The sequence below is a fragment of the Salarias fasciatus genome, chromosome 8, assembly GCF_902148845.1.
Source record: "Salarias fasciatus chromosome 8, fSalaFa1.1, whole genome shotgun sequence".
Taxonomy (NCBI): domain Eukaryota; kingdom Metazoa; phylum Chordata; class Actinopteri; order Blenniiformes; family Blenniidae; genus Salarias; species Salarias fasciatus.
Genome location: NC_043752.1, coordinates 10,390,582 through 10,413,672, shown reverse-complemented (window position 1 = coordinate 10,413,672; position 23,091 = coordinate 10,390,582). Strand labels below are relative to the sequence as shown.

The 23,091-nt window shown below is 44.8% G+C and overlaps 1 protein-coding gene across 2 annotated transcripts; it reads left to right on the top strand.

The window, feature by feature from the left end:
• Positions 1 to 146: 146 nt before the first annotated feature.
• On the top strand, positions 147 to 15,397 carry LOC115393081 (alpha-N-acetylgalactosaminide alpha-2,6-sialyltransferase 1-like). Of its 2 annotated transcripts, XM_030097903.1 has the most exons (11): positions 147 to 2,529; positions 2,621 to 2,731; positions 3,453 to 3,504; positions 3,587 to 3,800; positions 4,052 to 4,214; positions 4,576 to 4,738; positions 11,417 to 11,555; positions 11,635 to 11,738; positions 11,956 to 12,039; positions 12,786 to 12,885; positions 14,637 to 15,397. In XM_030097903.1, exons 4-11 carry the CDS (start codon positions 3,600 to 3,602, stop codon positions 14,841 to 14,843), a joined length of 1,161 nt encoding a protein of 386 aa, XP_029953763.1. In that variant the 5' UTR covers positions 147 to 2,529; positions 2,621 to 2,731; positions 3,453 to 3,504; positions 3,587 to 3,599; the 3' UTR covers positions 14,844 to 15,397. The 2 variants fall into 2 exon arrangements, with proteins under 2 accessions (XP_029953763.1, XP_029953762.1); XM_030097902.1 differs by lacking the exons at positions 147 to 2,529; positions 2,621 to 2,731 and having other exon boundaries at positions 2,837 to 3,504.
• The last annotated feature ends 7,694 nt before the right edge of the window (positions 15,398 to 23,091 follow it).

Here is a 23,091-nt window from a genome sequence, read left to right as displayed (position 1 = left end):
CTGGTGCCGCCAAAATCAACAAAAACTGAAAGTTCCTCAGTGTTGCTTTAAGATATTAAAGGTGCTATCCACAATTTTAATTTAACCACGGCAAGAAAAATGCTTTTGACTTCATGTACTAGCAAGTCCATGCTACATTTCTGTGAAAAAAAAAAAAAATCACACATTGATCAGCGTGTTTTGGATATCTGGCCCCGCAAAGCGCTGCCTGAGGATTTAGCGTGACGACCTCTCTCCTCCACTCACAGCGCAGCAGCAGTGGGGGCGGGGGGGAGCGAGGCCGTCTTCAGCGCGTGCACAACAGAATTATTAATTAAATAACCCGCAGGTTTATTTAATGCATAATTCACAACTTCTCTCAGCTCATTTTCTGTAATTTACCCATTTCCAGTAATTGGTCATTTGTGGCATTATTGATTAATTATGAACACCTTGTTAATCAATAATTTGATGGTTAAATCACTCTGTGGTCTGCTCCATTCCCAAATAACAATGAATTATACTTCATGCACGGACCGTAGACACCAAAGTGGATTTTAGCGTGAAAACATTAAAGAAAGGCATTTTAGACAAAAGATAGCAGAGTTGTAAATTTTTACTGACTTTCTACAAAACCAACGTTTCTTCCCACATCTTCTAGCAGCATGAACGAAAAGACTTCATACTTCCTGGGCACGTAGCTTACGTTCCTGGTCACATGTTGATGTCATGACGTCACGATGAAAATGAAAGTATCAAGAGATAATCTGCGTGTTACAACCGTGCAGCGTTACTTCCATGGCGGCCCTCCCCGATTAAAACAGACTGCGAGTGTGAAGACAATGCGAAATGTGAGGGAATGAAACCTTAAAAAAATCAATGGAGGGGAAGTTTTCACTGAGCTTCTTGATCGAATGAAGATCGATGACTGCCTGTGTGAAGCTTTCTGGAAACAGCTGATGGCAGATCAGCTGACTGAATGAGTAGGAATTATGTTTCCTCCAGTTGGCTGAGCAAGAGAGAGTCTGATTTTATTTCATGAGATGCTTGTAATCTTGCATAAGAAGAACCAAGGATTTTTGAGTCAGTCATAACCTCTTGAAGCTCGCTTTCCCTCACATGAGACATTCTCATAGTCATCTCACTAAGTTTCTCTCGGCGAGTTGCAGATGAAGCTTTTCAGGTCATTTTTTTGTGATGAAGTCCAAAGAGGTTTCTTTTTGCAACTTTCAAACCTCAGTAACAGATCCACACACCCAGACTTGCGTTGCACAGGCAGTTTTAAAGGCACACCAGTAGAGGGCAGTATACTTACACTGTTGAATGTGTTGGGTGAACGTGAAGCCACCATCTCTATTCTTTTCTTTTTTTCCAACAAAAAACAGACCAGTTTTGCCAGACCAGGGAAAACACATAGAATATATGTTTATGAAGCAGAGCTGTCGCCTCTCACAGACAAACTCTAAACTCACATTCAAGTTTCAGGGTTTTTCTTTATTCAGCTTACAAATCTGTGACATTTATTGTTGTCTTGTGACAAATGGTTTTTGTTTAGTCATTTTTATATTAGATCGCATTTACTGTATTGTATTTATTTTATTCCCACACTGAAAAACAGTTCGAGTCCTTCCTGTGTGGAGTTTGCATGATCTTCCTGTGTATAAATGATTCACAGTCAGCTGAATACAGTGAGGCGAGACGGATGATGGAGAGATATCCCTGCAGTATATTTATTTTCCTCACCCTCAGGATTTACCACAAACTGCACCCTGATTGTGTAATGCAGACACAAGTATGCAAATGTGGCAGCATTTCTGTTGAAAATGAAATACAGGACAATATTTCTCACAGAAATCACTTGTCGGCAACAGAAATTATTCTTCGATAATGTTTTGTGTTGATTAAAGCAGAGGAATGATGAGTGTTGTCAAATTCATCACCACATAAAAGTACAAAACTTATCAAGGTTTATAATTAAGTTGTTAAACGCATGCTTCATTACTGAGAATTCATTATTTTTCTGTGCCATTTTGTGGTTGCTTTGCTTTATTTTTTTTCCTGCATGTGCATAATATCCGTGATTTAGTTTTACGGTGAAATTAAAATAATGGGAATAAAGCAACAAGTCCTCCAACTCAAACACCACAGTGGTCATTAATTCAACAAGCGCCCCCTAGTGACTATGTAAATAATGTCACAGACATCACGGAGTGACGGAGGGTTTTATTTTTTGAGTGGAGTCAGTTGCATTGAATTACATTTAACCACAAATACAATTCTCTGCATTGAATGACTTCAGTCTTATTTTAGAAACAGAACAAAATATTTTAAATTGTTTCTGAAACAGATCAGAAGCCACAATATGAACCACAGAAACAAAACAAAAAACAAAAATCTATAGGATGAGGAATCTCTGTATTGTAATTTACATGATGCTTCTCTAGAGACAAATATGTACGTGTATGTATGTGTGCCTCTCTTTTTTTTGTTTGTGCACTGAGGCTTGGAAGAAGACTAGTGCCACACAGTCCTTGAGATGAGCTCCAAAAGGTCAATTAACCCTCTGAGGCCGAGCTGAGACATGAAGCCTGCTGTGACCTCTGACCTCTGTTGCTGTTTTGCTCTCATTTGACCTCTACAGCAGATGCAGGCCTGAAACCTGAACTGTGAAGCCTCTGGTTACGATAAAATCAGAATCTGCTGGAAATATTCCAAAAACTCCTCCCAAACTGGAAATAGCTTCAGGAAGGAGGTGAGGCTTCCAAATTCAATGTGTGAGTTTGAGCCAGAGTGTGAACACATCCCACAAATCTCATCTTACTTGGAGCAAATTTGACCAAATGATGATGATGGTGCTTCACTCATTTTCTTAACTGGACATTGTGGCACCCTCTACGGGCAGCAGAAAAGACTTAACGGAGTCAATCATCTGCATGATACCATCAGATAGATTTATTTTTTTCATTTTACAAAATTTTTCGCCGGTCATGATGTACGTGCCAAATTTGGTGAGTTTCCGTGCATGTTTAGGCGGTCAAATTTGCATTTAGTTGGTAGGACAGTATAATAATGTAGAAGAACAATAACAAGAAACAGACGAAAAACAACAGAGACCATGCCCTTTGGCTCTCGGCCCCGAAAAATCGGTTTCAGACCAAGCGTAATGATTCTATGAAAAAAAAAAAAGATGTTGAAGATGAACACAGTAATGGACAGAATATGTTCCTCTGAGCAACATATTTGAGAATGCAGTTTAGTTGTCTCTGAATGTAATTTTGTGGAGACAGGGTTGGTCATTGCTCTGCCCTGCCCATCTGCCTTGATGATAAGGTAACACCCTGCGTGGCTCACCTTTGAGCATATTGTTGAAGGGAAAGCAACCTGGCTGCTTGTTAATGATAATCAAATCCTCTACTTCTCAGGAATGTCTTTTCAGGTCTTTAAGATTTTTGTATTTCTCCTTTTTGTGTCAGCGATTTCTATTACTTGTTTGATAACATGGGGACATACGTCCAACAGCCACAGGTAAGCAAGTTTTCAACTGAAGGAAAGTACTTCATTTTTTTCTGGTAAATTTCTTGATGTGGTGTTTGATGTTCTTTTTCAGAGGGACACATCTCATGAACAAAAATGGAGGAAACAGAAGTTCACTTGAAAATCACTTTACAGTGTTGGACAAAGGTGAAAATGCCACCCTGGTGACAGAGCCGAAACCTAAACCTGAGACTCCGATGCCCTTACTCTACAAAAAAATGTTTGAGAAGGCTCCTGTGTGGGATTTTGATGATGTTTACAACCAGGATGCCCCCCCTCGACCCGCAGTAAGCATGCAAAGACAGGATAGGACAGAAACAAAGCTTATAAACAAACCTTGTGGGTGTGGGATTGAGGAGACTGAAATATGCTCATTCATCAGCTTTGTGCCCGCAAGCATGATTTATTATTTCATTGATATAAAGAGGCTCATTTGAATTTCTTTGTTCGTTTTTAAAATTCTGTTTGGCCCCCATCATATAGTTTAAAGTCAGTTCATCATTTTCCTGTTCATTTTGTGATGTCTTTTTCTTCTCAGACGTGTGCCCAGTCACTGAGAAACTCAAAGGATGAATTCTTCATGAAGGCTTTTCTTCCCAACGTCCGTTTATTTCTACACAAAGACAGCATCAACATGAGCGAGTGGAACCGGCTTTCACATTTTAACAATCCCTTTGGTTTTATGGAGTATAAATACGAGGGTAAGTAACTTGGGAACTTTTCCTCATTTAGCGTAAACTTGTATTTTTTTAGCTGTAACAAACTTCGAGTCATCATGGAATGATCACGGTTAAGAGACTTCCTTTTTTCCCTGGATTTCCAGAGCAACCCTATCCAACTGTCTTTGTAAAGTAAACAACTGTAGCACTCTGATTTCACTGTGTGGCCCTTTTACTTTACGTTTGGTGGATGTGATGTGATTGAAATTAGATTAGTCTCAAACGCTACAATGAGGTCAAAGGTCCACGTAAAATATTATCTGAAACAGGCAATTACTGACACAGCCAGTAGTGAAGCAAACACTGCAAAAACATGCTTCTCTGTGTTTCTTGCTTCTCACAGAAGTGGTCCCTGTCCTGAAACTGATTCCAAAGCCCAAAGAGCCACTGCTTTCCCCCAAACCAGGGAGCAACGGCTGTGTGCGCTGTGCAGTGGTGGGGACTGGAGGAATCCTCAACGGCTCCAAAATGGGGGCTGAGATTGACGCTCATGATTACGTCTTTCGGTAAGGAAAGCTAAAGTGGAGAACACTTTTCTTTTAGTTCAGGATCAAATTATCTGTGATGGACTTTTAAAGCAATGCGACGAAACTGAAGGGGTGGGTGGGGGGGGGGGGGGGGCGATTAAAACTGTCCTTTTTTGACATTACTGGTTCCTGAACCATCAGTGATTGATGTACATGTTTATAATAAGTGCATGCAGACATCTCATGCAGGATGCTGCCTGCCCTTCCTAGTCTGAGAAACATCATCTCCGTGGGATGTTTTACCGAGCTGGCGCTCTGACTGACCAGCTGGTGGAACAGTTTCAGATATGAGATGCTGTCAGCGTGACAGTCAGCCTGAGCCCCGAATTGATCAGTAGCTCCGGGCTGCTGATGTGACTGAATGGATTAAATATTTAATTTTAAAAGCTACAGGATTATTACCTCCATCAGGAGGTTATGTCATCACGTCGGTTTGTTGGTTGGTTGGTTGGTTGGTTTGTTTGTTAGCAACATTACGGAAAAAGTAATCGACGGATTGCAATGAAACTTTGTGGAAAGGTGGGTCTTGGGCTAACTTAGAATCCATTAAATTTTGGTGATGATCCGGATCACTGTCTGGATCCACAATTTTTTTCAAGGATTCTTTATCATTGAGGGACAGGGAGTCATTCACATGGTTGGGCAGGCCCGCCGACAGGGGGGGACAAACACCTGGTTCACACAGGACACGTCGCTTCTGACGCGGAAGTGGGAAGCGCAGCGCACCGACTGTCAGATCGGTGACCCTGTTAACCGATCTGACGGTTCATATAAGAGGCGCGGGACAGCGCTACATGTGTAGCGGCTCACGCCGTGGAGCGTGGCCGCTCCGCTCCTCTCTATTTTCTCCGCGAGCCACGCGCGCCGTGTACCGCCAGTTGTAAAACTGGACAGAGCAGATCGCACCACCAGGGCCAGCCCTGTACATCTGGGGGCCCTAAGCAGGATAAAATTGGGGGCCCCGCCTCACAGTATATATTTGCAACCCTTGAGTATTTTATTGTACCTCCATCAATATGATGGTAATTAAATTATTCGTAATTAAACATATGGACAATCATTTGAACTAAAAAAAAAAAAATACAAAATAAAATAAATGAAATGAATAGATAAAATAAAAAGTTATGGCAGTGCATCGGCAATAAGATTAGACTACATCAAATCAAACTGCTGGACTGAGCCTACCGAAGCAGAGAATATACTAAAACAGCTCTGCTGTTTGTTAATTGCTCAGTATGACTTTCATTATTCCTACAGTATTAGTGCAGTGAAGGCAGCACAAAAGGAGGGGCTGTGTGTGTGTGTGTGTGTGTGTGTGTGTGTGTGTGTGTGTGTGTGTGTGTGTGTTGTGGGAGCGAAGGAGGAGAGAGTTAGGTCTGCACAGGTTTAGCGGTGTGTCAAAGGGGCCCATGCCGCATTGCACACAAGAATAGAGGACAGAAAAAAAAGCCAAAAAAGTGCAGTAAATAATGATAACAATAATAATAAATAATAATATTGCGCATGTTCTATCCGTAAGGAATCTGGTCTTTTGAGTACAGGAACTACTTGTAATACAGCTTAGCTGCTATTGAGTAAATAAAATGTGCAGAAACGATCGTTCAGTTCTTCTCTTTTACTGAAAAAACGGTGCATCACATCATTGAACATATTACCACATCCTGCCGCTTTTTCTCACAACATGCAGAGAGAGCCTGCACTTCAGGGGCCCTTCTTCTTCTGTGGCATCTGTGTAAAATAAGTTTGAACATGCAAACACCACACCTAGTGGCATGAAGTGCAAATGCAGTCATGGCCCCATTAGGTAGGTTCCCGTTGTGTCATTGTAAATTATACGGGGGATTTCAAGTTGTGTTGCTGATATCCGCCATCTGTCGGGGCCCCCTACCAGCAATTAACCGGTCAGTACTCGGAAAGGGCCCCATGCAGGGGAATTTCGACACTCTGTCGTTGCAGCGTGTAGTGTAGCGCCTTTAATTTGTCATTGAAACTGACTCATGTCAGCCGTCCCTCGGGGCCCCCTTCAGCTCGGGCCCTATGTGTAGCGGCGCCTCTGGCCGGAGAGAAAGCAAGTGCTGCGCTCATTCCACCTCGGATTTAAAGCAAACAAACAAAAATCCTCGGCAGTGGATTTCACCACAATAGGGCCCGTGGGTTTTCATAACCCACCAACGCCATGTAAATTACGCCTCTGCCTGGGTTACACGTTACACGTTTGGGGGCCCCCTCGTGGCTGCGGGGCCCTAAGCAGCTGCTTAGTTCGCCTATAGGGAGGGCCGGCTCTGCGCACCACACAGGAAGTCGGGAACGGAAAATACTGCAGGAATAATGGACAGGCTGACAAGATTGGTGCGGGAATGAAGGAGCGAAGCAGGCCGTATGCCAGGCACTGCCCACAGAGCCCCAAGACACAAGCGCCCTCACACCGAGGTGCTGACCGTACACGTGTCTGAAAAAAGTTGTGACATAACAACAGCAAACACACATACGCTGGGTAAGGCCTCCACTGCAGCCTGTATTCCCCAAGGGAAAACACAGCAGCCAGAGAGACCAAGCAGGTAGTCTAATCGACAGGACCCCTGTCCCCGCTTAAGACCAAAAGAGCCACTGAGTCCGTTCATATATCCATGAGATATGACCAGGAGGCAGCCTGACAGATGTCACCCACAGTGACCCCTCTGCACAGAGCCACAGATGCGAAAACTCCACATGTGGAGTGGGCCCGGATCACTGCCAGCGGAGGACGGTTCCATGCCTCGTAAGCTGCAGCAATAGCACCACCAACCCAGTGGGCAAGGCCGCCATCCGCACCAGGTCAGAGTAGGGGTTGGCGGTATAAACGGTATAAACCGTATGCAATATAAGTTTGGCCCACGGTAGGGATTTTGGTCATACCGCACAACCGCAATAGCACATTACGTCCTCCAGGTGGCAGTAATGCAACTTTTTAAATGCCCGGTTCCCTGAAGAAGAAATACACGACAACAGCAATGGCGGTGAGCAGTGAACAGACAGAGGAACAACTCGTGAAAAAGATTGGTGCAACATCTAAAACAGCGATCTGTAACTGCCGGCCCGCTGGCTGAACATTAATATTTGGCCCGCCAGATGATTTTGAAAATCTGAGGCAGCTGCTTCACTGAGGCAGTAACACCGTCCATTAACCTGTAAGTATCCAGCTCCTCCTAAACTGCCTTCTTTACCTGTGAAACACCTTGAAACCCTCTGATTCAGTGAACAACCTGAGCTGTGCAGCCTATCAGGGTGTGTCCTATCAGGGACACTTTGTAAAAGTAGCCTGCTGATAGACGCCACCGGTGTCTCAGTCAGCTGTTAGCTTAGCTGTTAGCCACCGACAAATGGGGATCAGTAAAAAAAAAAAAAAAAAGAAAGCCCCTACGCCAAATCAAGTTGCAGACCCCTGATCTATAAGCTGAACATGGTTTGGACTCAAAGTAACTTGACTTATGTTATTTAATAGCTTAAAAACTACTTCCTGCTTCCATGCATTTACCATTTTCTATGGTTACCACTAAGAAACTGTGATGTTACTCTTTAGCACTTTGAGATTTGTCTTCAAATGTAAAGTGTGTTACAAATAAAACCTATTCTTGCTGTAATTTGTACATTAAATTATACCGTGATATATACCATCTACCATGTAAGGTTCAAATTATACCGTGATATAAATTTTAGGCCATATCGCCCACACCGAGTTCCAGGAACCACCTGGCGCTGGGATTTTCCGAGGCCACTAACAGGATGTGAAGGCCCCTCAATGTCACCCTGCGCAGCAGGGGGGCAAGGAGGCGAGTCGGTGGGAAGGTGTACAGGAGGCCCTGAGGCCACGACCTGTGAGCCAAGGCATCCACCTCGAGAGGAGGGTCGTTTGACGACCTGTGTGTGAACCAGAGTGGGCACTGTGCGTTCTCTGCACTTGCAAAAAGGTTGGCCACGGGGCGGCCAAGCTTGCGCCAGATCACAGTAATTATCTGGGGTGACAAGCACCACTCGTTGGGCAGTGGGCCTCCCCGAGACATTCTGTCTTGATGACGGAGTGGCTCCAACGCAGTCTCAACACATTTGGAGAAGGTGCACGGAGCGAGTGAGTAACCGAAAGGGGAGGCGGTTGTACTGAAAACAACGGTCCCCGATGACAATCTGAGGAACCTCGTTTTAAATCGCTGAAATGAATAGTAAGGTGTAATTACGTCGTAGTCAGCTTGCAGGTGATAGCTTTCAATTTCATTGTTTACATTTCCCGGCCTGCCCTGTCCATCACGCATTGCGTGTAAGTCACGTGGTCTTCCCAGCTCTATAGGCCTTACCCCCCACTGTTTCTTGGGAACCAAGAAATAGGGGGAGTAGAAAACGTAATGCGCCTCCTCTAGTTCCACCTCCTGCCCCGGTGCAGGAGAGAGGACACCTCCTCCATGGGGGGGGGGGGGGGGGGGGGGGGGGGGGGGGGGGGGGCGCAACGTGCAAACTGCAGGGTGAGACCGTTTCTCAGCTTCCTGGACAGCCAGGGTGAGAGCGGACCCACCACATGTCTCCACGTTTGGAAGTGAAGCATCAGTGGCTGCACCGTGTTCAGGTCCAGAAACACCGGCCTGCCCACCCTCTCGAAACAAAGAAGTGGGGGGCCCGTCACGAAAGGGTCGTGTGCGGTTCGGGAGGCAGCGGGGAAGCCGGGCATCCGACCGGTCCCTGGCGCCCCGTAGCAGTCAACGCAGGTGAAGGGGGAGTCGTCCTGAGCTGCGTCGGGCCACCAACCCCGCTGTTAACAGTGGGCAGCGGGTCACTCACCCCAGCAGGAGTCAGCCTGGGGTGTTGATCAGCGGCCGCAGCATCCTCACTCGTCCCCCTCTTCCACATTCCGCAAACGCTGGAGATCAGATGTGGAGCTGGCGGAGATGACAGGGCGTCTCCGCTGATGTCATTACATCTCCGCGTAGTAACGCGCAGCGCCGCCAATGTCGTTGAGGAGAGACGCTCAGCGCTTCTGGCCTGGGAACGCCCAGGGCGCGTGAGCGGGGGCGTGTCACATACAGTCACTTCGGTGAGCGTGGGGTGTCTGCCCGCAGCCAGAGTGTGCCTGGCAGCCTCTGTCTGCCGCTTCTCCCGTGCAGCGGCCGAAGAAGAGGAGGTCCCTGTTGAGCTCTGTAGCGTGAGCACTATCAGTGGAGCTGTGTGGTGCAAGGATGACTGCTCTTTCGTGATGTAACGGGCCTGACGGCCTTTATTTACATATTTTACATTAGAGGAGCCAGCGGAAGGAGGCCTCCGTGATGCCGGAGACTCTTTCCATTTCGCATGTTTGGCACCCCGGGAGGTGGATCCTTGACAGCGATCGGCTGGTCCTTTCTGCCCAGGCGCTGATCCCAGGGGGCGGACATCCTCCGTTCTGCGGGCCAACGACAGGGGTCTCCCAGCCCGCGTCGTGGCTGAAGGTAGGGGCCGAGCTGCTGCGAGCCTCTGGCCGCCGCCTCCAGGTGGTTGATGACGACCTGGATGTTGGGGCCAAAGACAGAGGATGTGGAAAGAGGCAGCCCCAAGACACCAAGCCAGGGGTGTCTCCTACCAAGCTGGGCGTTGGTCATGACGCGCCCCCCATCGACGGTGATGGCCCGGCACATCCTCAACAGGACCTCGACTGTGTTCTGGACCTCCGCAATGTCCTCCAGTGACAGCTCTGACCGTTCATGGCAGAGCTTGTCAATGGAGCCCAGGAGGAATGTCATACTGTTAGCCAACACAAACACTTTAGTTCCGTTGGCAAAACAACGGTCCAGAAAAGAAGCCATGCACCTGTTTCTCTCAGAGGGCAGCAAAGGCTTACCGCTGGGCCAGGGAGTGGAGGTGAGCAGCAGGCAGAGTCTCACGGAGTCCTCGATCGTTGGGACACTGGAGATGCAGGCCCATCCATTCACGCAGGAATATTCACGGGAGCCTTTCGCCGGCCCCTTGGCGGCGAGAGGCGCACCTCAATCATGTTGCACGTTGTCCTGGAATGATGGCATCACCAGGCAGAGAACTATAGTCCTGGTCCTGGACCGGGACTGGGTCGCCAGCCCCAGGGTAAAGTCACGCAGCGCTGGCTCGGGAGGCTGAGGCAGGAGTGCGAGCCCGGTGTGGTCTGCAGCGGCGTTGAAGAGAGCCGCGAGATGCTCCACCGGTTTTGCGGCGGGTGCTCGTGCGGCTGGTCGACATGGTAGACATAGAATCGTCAAGCTGCTTGGACCTCCCAGGAGAGTCCGAGGATGGCTTCTCATATTCTCACGGGCTTCAGCCCACTTGGCTGAAGCTAGAGCCGGAGGCAAGGCAGCTTCGTCGTGGCCGGATTCCCTGGATGCGGAAGTGGGAGACACGGCTCCCATAAAGGTAGCCCGGTGCTGGGCTTCTTCCAACGGGAGAAGAAGGCAGGCCAAGCAGGAAGTGCGGTCTTGTCTGTCTTTGACTTTGACAAAAATAATGTTGTTTATCCTCACTTCTGTCTCCAGCATGAATGTTGTGGAAGCACCTGGTAACATTCACTGTTCCTACACATTGGAGCTTCCTCTTGCCTCGGCATTTATTATATGGCATGTGTGAAATCATAAACTTTGCCCTGGTGAAAATTAACCTGCTGAAATAATGCTACTTGTGTTTGTGTGGCAGGATGAATGGTGCAATCACTCAGGGCTTTGAGGAGGATGTGGGGAACAGGACATCGGTGTACGTTCACACAGCTCACTCCATCACCACAACACTCTATTTGCTCAAGAAATACGGATACCAAGCTGCCCCCCATGATGAGGTGCTGAAACTGGAAAAGGTTTTTGCAAACATTTTTCCCTCTTTACACACAATAACAATGTCTTCTGTATTGTCAACAGGGTATCAAATATGTGATGATTCCTGAGGGGCAGAGAGATTATAACTGGCTCAACGGTCTTCTCAAAGGAGAAAAAATCACTAAGGGTCCCTACCACAACAAGGAGTAAATATCCCGCCTTTCATCAAGATAGTGGTTTAACTGATCTTTGTTGCACTGACTTTTTGTGTTGTAAAATAAAGCAGAAAAATTGACGTTTATTATTTCTTCTTCATTGATGATGTTCTAACATAAATGACATTTCTGCAGCAATACATTCCATTATGTGACGCTTCTGTCCTGTTCATAAAATATGACTGTTCTTATCATTTTGAACCTTCAGGCCAAGGAAGTTCTACTCAGGTCAGTTCAATGAGACCCGCTTCTATGTTCTACACCAGGACTTCCTCCGGTACGTCAAGAACAGGTCAGTATCCTAGAAAAATCCAGTTTTGAGAACTGGATTGTTTTGCTTAATTTCATTTAAACTGTCAGGAACACTGCTTGAACTACAGAAACAAGTCTTGAAGAGATCAGCGTAACATACACGACATGTCCGAGATATTTGCAACATCTTTGCAAAGCATGATGGAAAAAAAAATGGACAAACCAAACTATCAAGTTTTTCTTGAAGAGAGGCACCAGTTGAAACCTTTAATCATATGCAGGCTGCTTTCAATGTATAAGTCATGTCTGTGACATTAAAGAAAACAATGACTTAAAAAACTGTTTTGAAACTAACTTTATGTGGAGACTGTGGTCATTATAAGTCGTAATTGCTTGGTCTCCTTTGCATGACAGACATTCTGCGCAACAACAAAGAAAAGGTGTGGTTTTATAATTGGGCTGAAAGTTTCTCTGAACTCAAGTATGATCTTCCAGCAAAATACACTTGGAATGAGATATGTGTAGTCTACTAAGCTGCCACTAATGTAATTGTCATGAAAACCGTGCAGCAGAAGTGGCATAACTTTTTGCAGTATTGAGAAATCCTGCAGAAGCTACACTACTGTATCTCCACGTCTCACCTCACTGAAACTAAGTCGTTGTTATTCCTAAAGTAAACAAATGCTCCAGATGTTCCATTTAAAGGGCCACTGGACCCTCTCGTTTTGTGTGTAAAGCTTTTATCGGGTTTGTACATGATCATCCAATTTTCTTCATTTCCCGCAGGTTTTTGAAATCGAAAAATCTCAATCGCCGCTACTGGGCGATATTCAGACCAACCAATGGAGCGTTTGCCATCTTTTTGGCTCTGCACACGTGTGACACAGTGAGTTCTTGTCCATATGACTCATGAACATACCGGCTATGGGTCATGCATAAGTGCCAGCCGAGCATCATGCGAGACACACCTTGTTATGAGAAAAATAACATTTCCATCATTGTTTTGACATCTGGAAACTGCTTTCAGATGAAGTGTGCAAAAAAGATACAGGTTTGACAAGCTTCTCTGGTTCACAGGAAAGTCTCTTGGTTTGGCTTCCAAGTTGTAGAGACATGTCGACCCATTAAAACCTTAAGAATATAGAAGTACTGAGTTTGATAAGTGCTGATACGCTTCAAGTCACAAGTCATAAAGCTGGTTTAATCTCTGTTGAATTTAGCCTTCCACACTTTGCAATATTAAAATAATGTGAAATCTCAAAACAATATGTTACTGAGGCCCCGTTTACACCCAAACCCCTGAAGTGGAAATGCATCATTTGTGCTTTCTCCTTTCAGAAAAGTTTCACTTTCAGTTGGTGCATTTGCAAAAATTTGCATTCTATGGAGTTTGAGCATTTTTAAAAATGTCCACTTTCCCAAAAATTGGATTTTCATTTGCTCCAACTACGTTGTTGCGTAAACAAACACCTAAATGGCGAAGAAGGTTTTGTGTTTTCACTTGAAATGTAATGTAAATGGTGCCTGGGTCTGTAGTAGAGTTAACAGTGACGGCACCATAGAACGGAGCTACACTCGGCTACTAGCACAAACCAAAAGAAAAAGGTGTAAAAAGGGATTTAATTGTGTTTAATATCCCTTTTAAATAAAACAATGCAACAGAAAGTCACAATAGCTTTCAAACAGGCCAAACTGGGTTGGAAAAACTTATTCAAGATAAACAAAACAGAAACTCATTAACAGAAACACACCTGGCCAGCAGAGAATGGAACATGCAGTCTTTAAAACTAAACTGTTTACAGAAGAAATTGAAGATAAATAAGCACCTATTGTTGTGTTAAGGTTAAGGTTAGGTCGTCCTGTTTTCATAGTGAAAACTGAAAAACTCATTCCTGTGCTTCATATAAAAGCCGTTGTGGCTCACGGGACAAGTTCTATTATGGCCTCCACCCAACCTGTGGCAGGGACTCCGCCTCCCCTGACTATTGAGGCCTCTGACTGTGCTACATTCTTTAGTTACAAAGTCTTAGTGGTGAAATCACTTTCTTTTTTATATATACATATATAAAAAAAAAACGATTAACAGCCTCCCAGTCTGCCTCAAGCTGCTGGAGTTGCCGTGCAGGTTGTTAAAATCTGCAGCAGATCTGGAAAACCTGTGGTAACTGTCATGGCAGGTCTCTTTGTAAAATACGCTGCAGGCATTTCCCGTAATGACCAGATCATTATTTCATTAATTCATAACAGAACCAAATGTTTTTAATATTATTTATTTATTGTCGTAATTACAAGATAATTATGTGATTAATTCAGAACAATAGCCAATTTTATTTTTAGCACCACACTAGTTTGTGAAGGGACAACAACTGCTAGAGAGAACTAAAGCTGGAATTTAAAAGAAATGTCAACTGAGGTTAAATTCTGTGACGAAACAAAAATAATGTGTCCATATGATCACATTTAATACAACAAACATGCTGAGATTTTGTGTCATAACAAAGAAAATGACAGAATCTGAACCTGTGCTCACTGTTTACATCTGATTATTTGAAGTTTCTTGTTTCTGTGCTGTTTGAGCCTGAAGCTCATCTACATTGAAACCGAGTCCCCTCCTTTCTGTCTTCATGCTGCCTTCAGGTGGATGCGTACGGATTCATGACCAATGACTACATGAAATACCCCAACTACTATTATGAAAGGGAGACGAAGACCAAAGTGATTTTCTACACTAACCATGACTACATACTAGAGAAGGACTTGTGGCACAAGCTTCACAACAGTACAATTTTAAATCTGTATCAGAGGACATCAGAAACAGAGGGAGAAAAACCAGCGCCGCCCTGACACGCCGAGGCCACGGTTCAAAAGAGGAGCCATATTGTTTACGTTTCTGTCGACGAATGATTGTATCAAATGCATCCATGGTGTGTCAAAGACAGGTTTTATTTTTATCTATGAAGTTGGGATGGGATAATAATTAGACCCTCCAGAAAAACGCGAGCAAAAATTGATTATGCGTACTTAAATCCCAGATTATGCGAGCTAAAATGCTTGATTATGCAAATGAATATGTGGGGTTTTTATGTGGGGGTAAAATTGCAGACAGTTGTGAAGTATGCTGTGAAATATGCAAAAGGATGCCAGATATGTAGGTTACCCACACTCTCTCTCTCTCTTGCACGCACACACACACGCACGCACGCGCGTGCACACACACACACACACACACACACACACACACAAACACACACACAGACACCACCAAATCACATTCATATTATATTAGTTCGTTATTTATCTTAAATTGTTACTCACCAATGCTCATCAATGGAACACACACACACACTTTATCACAGGTTTTAGCAATTTGTGTGTGTGTGTGTGTGTGTGTGTGTGTGTGTGTGTGTGTGTGTGTGTGTGTGTGCAATTGCTAAAACCTGTGAGAAAGCCATCAATACGGTGTTTCAAATGAACTGGTTTCCTTGTTTTTTTTGTTTTTTTTTATTCATTTATTTGATTGGGACAGTGCATGTTGATGAACATACATAAAAACATGAATGTAAACATGCCAGATTATAGCGGAGGGCTAATTTCCATCTGTTGTCCCAAAGGGCGGAGTCACACAAGGGCAAGGACAATAACAAAATTACATGAAAATTACACATTCTTCACATTTGCACACTTCATTTAAAATTTAAAACACACGCCATTTAAAACACATCACTTCTATAAATGAGTACAGACTTGGTTTGCCCATAACCAGTGTTTGACCTGAGACTTAAATGAGCTGAATGTGGAACATTCTCTCAGAGTTTGTGATAGACTATTCCACAGACGTCCACCTTGGACAGGCAAAACATTCTGACCAAAGGTTGTACATCTGTAAGGGATCAACAGGTCTCCTCTGGTTGTGGCTCGTGTAGTCCTGTCCAAGTTGTCTTTATGTTTAACAAACTCCTTTAGCGGCGGTGGGGCAAGGGAGTGTAAGACCTTATAGATCAGACAGACTCTTTTAAGATGAACCATGTTATTGAAGTCTAATAGTTTGTGCTTTTTTAGAACATGACAGTGGTGGTGGGAAATGGGCTTTTTATCAAGTATTTTTAAACTTCTTTTGTAGAGGTTTTCAATTGTTTTAAGTGTTGTTGGACAAGCCTGGGACCAAGAAGTCAAGAAGTGTGAACTGGTGACTGACTTCCTTTAGCACTTCCTGCGCAGATGTTGATATCAGACTCATTAAAGGTCTGACGCAGCTTTTTGTCTGGTTTTTAACATCGATCAGCAACAAGGGAGGTGAAAGAAACCCAGTCGCCAGTTAATAAGGAAACCAGTTCTTCCAAAACACCGGCTCCTCTCCGGTTTCTGGACACTTCTGCTACTTAGCTGCTGCGTTCAGTTGACTGGAGCGAGCTGCGGAAAACTGAAACTCCGTCATTCACATGAAGGCAGCGGTGACAGCTGGACTCAGGAGACACTCAGGAGACACGTGAAGGAAGCGTGGACTATTTGCACAAAGGAACGGCTCTCAGACAGCTGCGATCCGGCTCTCATCATTCACTTAAAAGAACGCGTTCAAACGAACGACTCGTTCATTGAACGTCACAGCACTTCAAGCGAGACCATTTCTCTTTTTTTCGTGGTAAATGTGAGATTATTGCGGGAATTATGCGCCCTTTTGGAAAATATGTGGCCCCTGCATAATCAGCGGCAAAAGGGTGATTTATGCCTGAATTCAAGCGATCGCATAATCGCGTTTTCCTGGATGGTCTAAATAATAATATATATTTTTTACATGTTTTTTAAATTTTTTTTACATTTTGTGTCACGCCCTGTACATCTGTTGCCATATGGGGGCACACAGGGCCTGTTTTATTTCTGTGCATGCCCCTGCGGATGCCACCAGGTGCATGTATCCTTTGTGCACGCCCTATCTCACCTGTCTGCTTCTCCTCATGTTCACCTGGCCAATCAACTTCCTCGTTATCATCATAATGTGCCGCACCTGTGTCTCTCCTATTTAGGCCCTGCTCTCCTCTCTTGCCTTTATTGGCTCCTTGTGGGTCTGACTGCTGTTTCTGTCCCTTATGACCATGACAGCATCAGTTCAGCTCTTCCCAATTTCCTCGTGTTTGTGAAAATAAAGGAGTTGCTGCTCAACCTGTGCTGCCTGTGCTTGAGTCCTTCCTCCTGCACTGTGACATTTTGATGTTACAGTAGGTTTTTTTTTAAATTTTTTATTATTATAACGAAGTATTGGAGACGGATTTAAGGTTGAAACTTTCCACTGCGAAAGAGCCAAAGTGAAATTCAAAGCTTTTTCATCTGTTTGTGTTTTTCATGAACAGAATTGATGGTAGGTCATGTAACTGTAAGACAAAGCCAGTAAGTCTTTCAAGGTGCTAGATACTTTATCTTTTAGGATTTATGTGCATCTTAGCCAGAAATGTGGCACAAAGAAACAGAAATAAGCTTAATTCACCTCTGTCTGGGATGTGGCAGAACGGCCAGGAAATTAAGTGTATTTAATCATATTTATTTAGCAGTGTGCTTCAATGCAGTGCATTTACAAATGAGGAGCGGCATTCATTTGATTGGTCAAGATTACACTCAGCTGGGTTAAACCCACTTTCTCTCATTCTTCTCGTGACACTTACTCCCAAATGGTGGTTGCGCCGATCTGCGCCCCTTTATGAAAATTGCAAAATATTCGTGACACGCCCCGTTGATGGATTGCGCCTGAAGTCCACTTGCGCTGCGCTTAGACAAGGTGCAGTTCACGAAAATAGAGCTGCATGTGCTGTGACCTGTGTAATTGCTGGACATTATTTGCTGGACGTTTAGTGAGAGACTTTAACGCTGTGTTTCCACCAGAAAAGGTGAACAGAAATTCATTCGCACAACAAATGAAATCTTGCTGCTATAGACGCTCGACTTTATCGCTGTTACAAATATGCAAAAAAAAAAAAAAACCCTGGCCGGTCACCGCCCACTGCAGCATCGCGTCACTCCAAGCTGTGATGCCCGTGACGACCTCCACGCTGATAGGCTGCCCTGGCGCGTCAACAAGCAAATTTGCTTGAAAAGTTCAATTATTTCAACTGGAGCAGCAAGCGGCGAGCGAATTTTCTACTAGCATCCGTTATCCGTATGCTAGTGTGTGCATGTCTTACAGCACTCAAAAAGAGTTCACTTTTTATTAATCACCGGCAGGGCATGGGAAAAAGTACAGATTGTAAAACACTCCGGGAACACACGAAGCTTCATCTCCAAATTGCACTTCCGCTTCTTCTGCTGACTGACTGGCAGTCATCAATTACAGACAGTTTCACTCTGCCCCCTACTGGCAACTAAGTTTACTACATCGACACAAGAACTGACAAACGAAATATTTGAAGGAAATTACAGAATACTGTGTGCAAAAACAAAACAAAACAACAAAAACAAAACCTCCAGGTGCTACATATGCTAAAGGTTGGGTTTGTTGAGAACGAGAGGGGGGAGCAAGTAATTCCAGGATGTTAGATGAAAGGTGTGTATTGACCAAAGGAGTGACCGTGAATCAATCACTGAACTTACTGGATTGTTTGTGCACTCATGGTTACAATGGAACGGTTTAGTTGCTAGTTAAACTCTGCCTCTCATGTGTTCCCCCTGCAATAGTCTGGTGTGCTAATTTCAAATTTTGAAGTTGCAGCTATTACAGCTGTTAGAAAATGAACACTATTAACACTGGCACAGTCCTGATGAACCGAGTTTGTTGAAAAACCAACTGAAGACTGTCTGAAGTGGTTCAACGCTTATTGCCATTTCTTTGAATCATTGGCAGAAAACTGACAAACACACATCCTACGGTTGTAGTCATACAGTAAAAATATGTAATGAGGCTTATCACACACAACTCAGTCACTCACATCACAGTGTGAAGGTGAGTCTGTTTTTCACAACACAGTTTCTCTATTGTTGGAGTGATGGATGGCAAAAAGACAAAGATCAAGAGGCTCTCTGGGCTTTTTCTGAAGTTGTTGCCAAAATTCACCATTCATGATTTCTGGCTAATGTACTCCTCACTCTTTTGTTGAAAAAAAAATACTGTTTAGTCTTGAACTCTGGCTCTTGGTAATCAGGTGCTTCTTTTGCTCTGTGGCTTCATGGCTTTATTTGGCGAACAGCTGAAGACACAGTCACAGACACAGACTCCAGTCCAGATGACTCCAATCATCTGTCCATCTGATCCAGAGTTAAAGATGAATGTACCAGAGGGACGTTCGTCAGTAGCATTAATCCTGGTGTGGTATGATGCCACACCCAGCAATAAACACATGGTTGGTTCTAAATCACAATATGAAATATCTCAGTCACAATAAAAAAAGGGGTGCTACTGCCTCAGGACAGCCATCAGTTCCTCTGCTTCAATCACAAATCAAGCAACGTTTGGCCTCCTCAAGCTTTTTCTTGTCTGTGTTGTACATTGCTGAAACTTGAAGAGTTAAAAATCCCAGAAATCCAGTCTCAAAATGAAATAAAGCTCGACTTTCAAATAATGCAGTAAAGTAAGACCATACATGTGTTTGATACATTATTTGAAAATGTTCAGTGCATGGCAGAAAAATTTACCACACATTCAAAAAACACAGTAAAATTCAATTTGTTTGGAACGTGAGGTTTAGAGAGGAATGAGTTTTAGGAGCTGCGGTGGCTGCATGGTGGTGTATGACTGTATGACCATCACTGCTGCCTTCTGAGGAGAAGGTTGCAGGTTTGAATTCAGTGTCTTTTGTTTGAATTTGCATGTTCTTGGATGGTGACCCACATTTACAATGTTACGCCCTGAAATATTCATAGTTCCGAAGCTGCGCCCACTGAGGTCAAACACGGAAAAGGAGAGATTTTGGCGAAAAAAGAAACTTTTGGGAGCTGGAAATGGATCCTCTCAGGTCTGAGGTGGAGGTAAATCAGGAGGAGCTCTTTGGAAGAATGAAAACTGAAATTAAAGGGAAAAACGCTGTCTGGAGGAAGCTCGCGGCAGCTGTGAGCAGCGTCACCTGGACGACCGGACACCAGCTGAGGTCTGAACAGATTATAAAAAAAAAGTCTCCCTATTCACGAGTGCGTTAGGCGGCGTCTCCATTTCGTAACCCCAGGCCACACAGCTACTACTGTGAGTAGTGAAAGCTACAGTGGGGGGGTTAGACCTCTGATAGCTCTGTATGTTCGACCCTCTACCCCGTTTCATATATGCCGAGCACCTGGCTAGAAGGCAGTAGGTACCATTGTTAAGGTCTTTGGTATGTGAACCCACAACCTCCAGGTTGTGAGGTGGATGCTCTACCACTAGGCCATCACTCCAATTGAACAGATTCTAGATCCGTTAATTTAATTTAACCCAGATTGTTCTAGGTTGCGTGTGGTGCGTCGACAACACTGTTTTGTATTGTGACTTTGTACATAGGTTGTGCCCCCCCCCCACCCCTCACCCCCCCGCCCATCCGTTCTCCCTCTCTTTATCTTTCTCTCTTTCTGTCCCTGCTCTCTGAGCGTTTCCGTCCCGGTCCTGTCCGGTAGCCATGCCGGATGCCAGCTTTAAATAAAGGCAGCAGCAGGAGGAGACTCAGTCTCGTCCTGCTGCTAATATTAAAATCTGTTCGGATAGTAAAAGGCTACAATCATACAATATTGCACGCCCCAGCTACCGAACAGGACAAGGGAAGAAAAAAAAAAAAAAAAAAAAAAAAAAGAAAAATTTAATTTAACCCTGATATTACAAATAAAGAGGCTGATTCATGTTATACAGCTCAGAGTTTTATTGTTTCGTTTAATTATGTCTCAGAGTCAGACAGCAGTGGCACCGCCGCCAGGTCTCCTCCCCACAACGGGGATGGTCCCACCGAGACGCACACATTTTCAGGGATGAACAGGAACAGCAGCGTTTCCTCCGCTGGATCCGAGCGTCTGAAGCAGCTCCACAGTAGCATGTGCGTCTTTGCGCACTGTTAAAATTGCGCTCCTCTCCGTGGCAGGATGGACCAGGGGAGTTATTGAAAGTTAAAAATCCTTTATTAATCCCACAAGGAAGAATTTTATTAGATGTTCCGGAAGGGCATCATTTTATTTTTTAATTTTATTTTTAATCTGTACTGAATGTGTGCTGCTTGTGCTTTATGGCGTGTTTGAGATGCGCTTTATAATTATTTTCACTCCGCCAGGTTTTTCTGCACTGCACCGTAAGTCCGCACTGACTGAAACTTGCATCTTTTTAGCTGGCTGCTTTTCTCAAACAAACACAGAGCTGGAGACAGATTCATTGAAGCTAACTTCACAATTTGGACAAAAGGAAAGCCTGAAATTAGTAGTTACTTAACGTAACTCCAGTTCTACAAGTGTATGCGTGCCCACCTACGGGCTTCACTATTGGTACTCCTCTTAGTGCCAGCCAATCCACTGAGACAACAGAAAACTTGACGCATCAATCCTGGCTGTGTGCTGGCGCAGCAACACGCCCCTAACCGAGGGAATATCCCGAGCCGGCGGCGGCCGCTCTCCCTTCTTCTGAATCAGCCAAGTAAGGGAAGCAGACAGCTGAGCCAGCAGGTACGCGGGCACACATACACTCATAGAACTGGAGTTACTTTAAGTAACCACTAATTCTACTTGGTGATATGCTCGGCCCGCCTACGGGCTTCACTACTGGTACTCACCAAGGCTTCGGCCGTAGGGATGAATGTACTCCCAGCTGGCCTGCTGACAGGATTGGTGCGGAAGACAGAAGTAAACAAACCGAACGTCCAGAACGGCCGCAGAACTCCCGAGAAATGGGGCAAGCAGCCTCGCTCAGAGGCGCCGCCCGCAACGTGCACAAGCAGCGCCACAGCGACACAGGCACACGTGTGTAGAAGGCCCACAGAAAAACCACCCCCACAGAAATATATAAACGCCAAAACGCAATTAAAGAAAATATACTAGGCTTAATCCAGGTTAGGCAAAATAATGAACTGTCAGTAATAATAATCAGTGCACAAGATGCATTTAACACAAGAGCTTTTCTCTTATTTAAAAGTTGTCCATGTTCGTTTTGACAGTGCTGAATGTGAGCTAGTGGACCATGAAACTAATCTTTCCTGAAGCGGAAAGCTATGATAGCAATCTGTGAACTTCTTGAAAGACAAGTTTATCCAGAGAGAACAACAGCTAAGGTTGAAGTATTTAACTGAAGACAGAGTTGAAGCAGAGTCCCCATTTTGTGGACGGCAAACAACTGTGCGAAAGAATTAAAACTGGAATCACCATTGTCAGCCAAAACATGCTGACAAACTATGTAAAAAGCATAAATTAAAAAAGCACTGGAGTGCCAATTGTCAAAATATGTCAATCCCCCCTTCTCCGAGTGTGTGTGTGTGTGTGTGTGTGTTATCAGTCAGCAAGCAGAAAGATGTCTGATTTGAATGTGTTTTTGTGACAGGGTGAACGGAGCGATGACCACAGGCTTTGAAGCAGACGTCGGACACAGAACATCTGTCTACGTTCACTCTGCTCACTCCATCTTTAAATCACCACAGTTGTTGAAAAAGTACAGATACAAGTTTACTATCAACGGAAGGGATCTGACTGGGTGTGAGCACACTTGCCAAGAAGGACACAACACAGGAAGTTGCTCTAATAACTTATGTTAAAACCACTTCAGCCCACATATAAAATTCAGTCAGTTAAAAGCTCAAAACAAACGGGGCGATATCTAAAAAAATAAATTAAACAAATGCTGGTCTCCAAGCTCCTCTGTGCTGCTCCTGGGATCCAGTCCGGGATCCCTCAGTCATGCGTGCCCGATCTCCCCCCGAAGGCGGCGTCCTCTGCTCCGATGCGTGTGGGTATGACGTCACACACCCATTCGCTCGCCGAGCTCTCTCCGGGATGGGGCTGCAGGCTGGAACCCTTCGCGGAACAGAGCTGCGGCAGTGACTTGATCTAACACGCCCACGCTCTCAGCGCAGCTCGTCCGACCAGTGCTACTGAACCTTCAAGGTACTCACGGGCCAGGCAGGGTTTCCCCTGCCTCTGCGTGTACATCGCGTTGGAGCACTGGCGGTCCCAGCGTGGT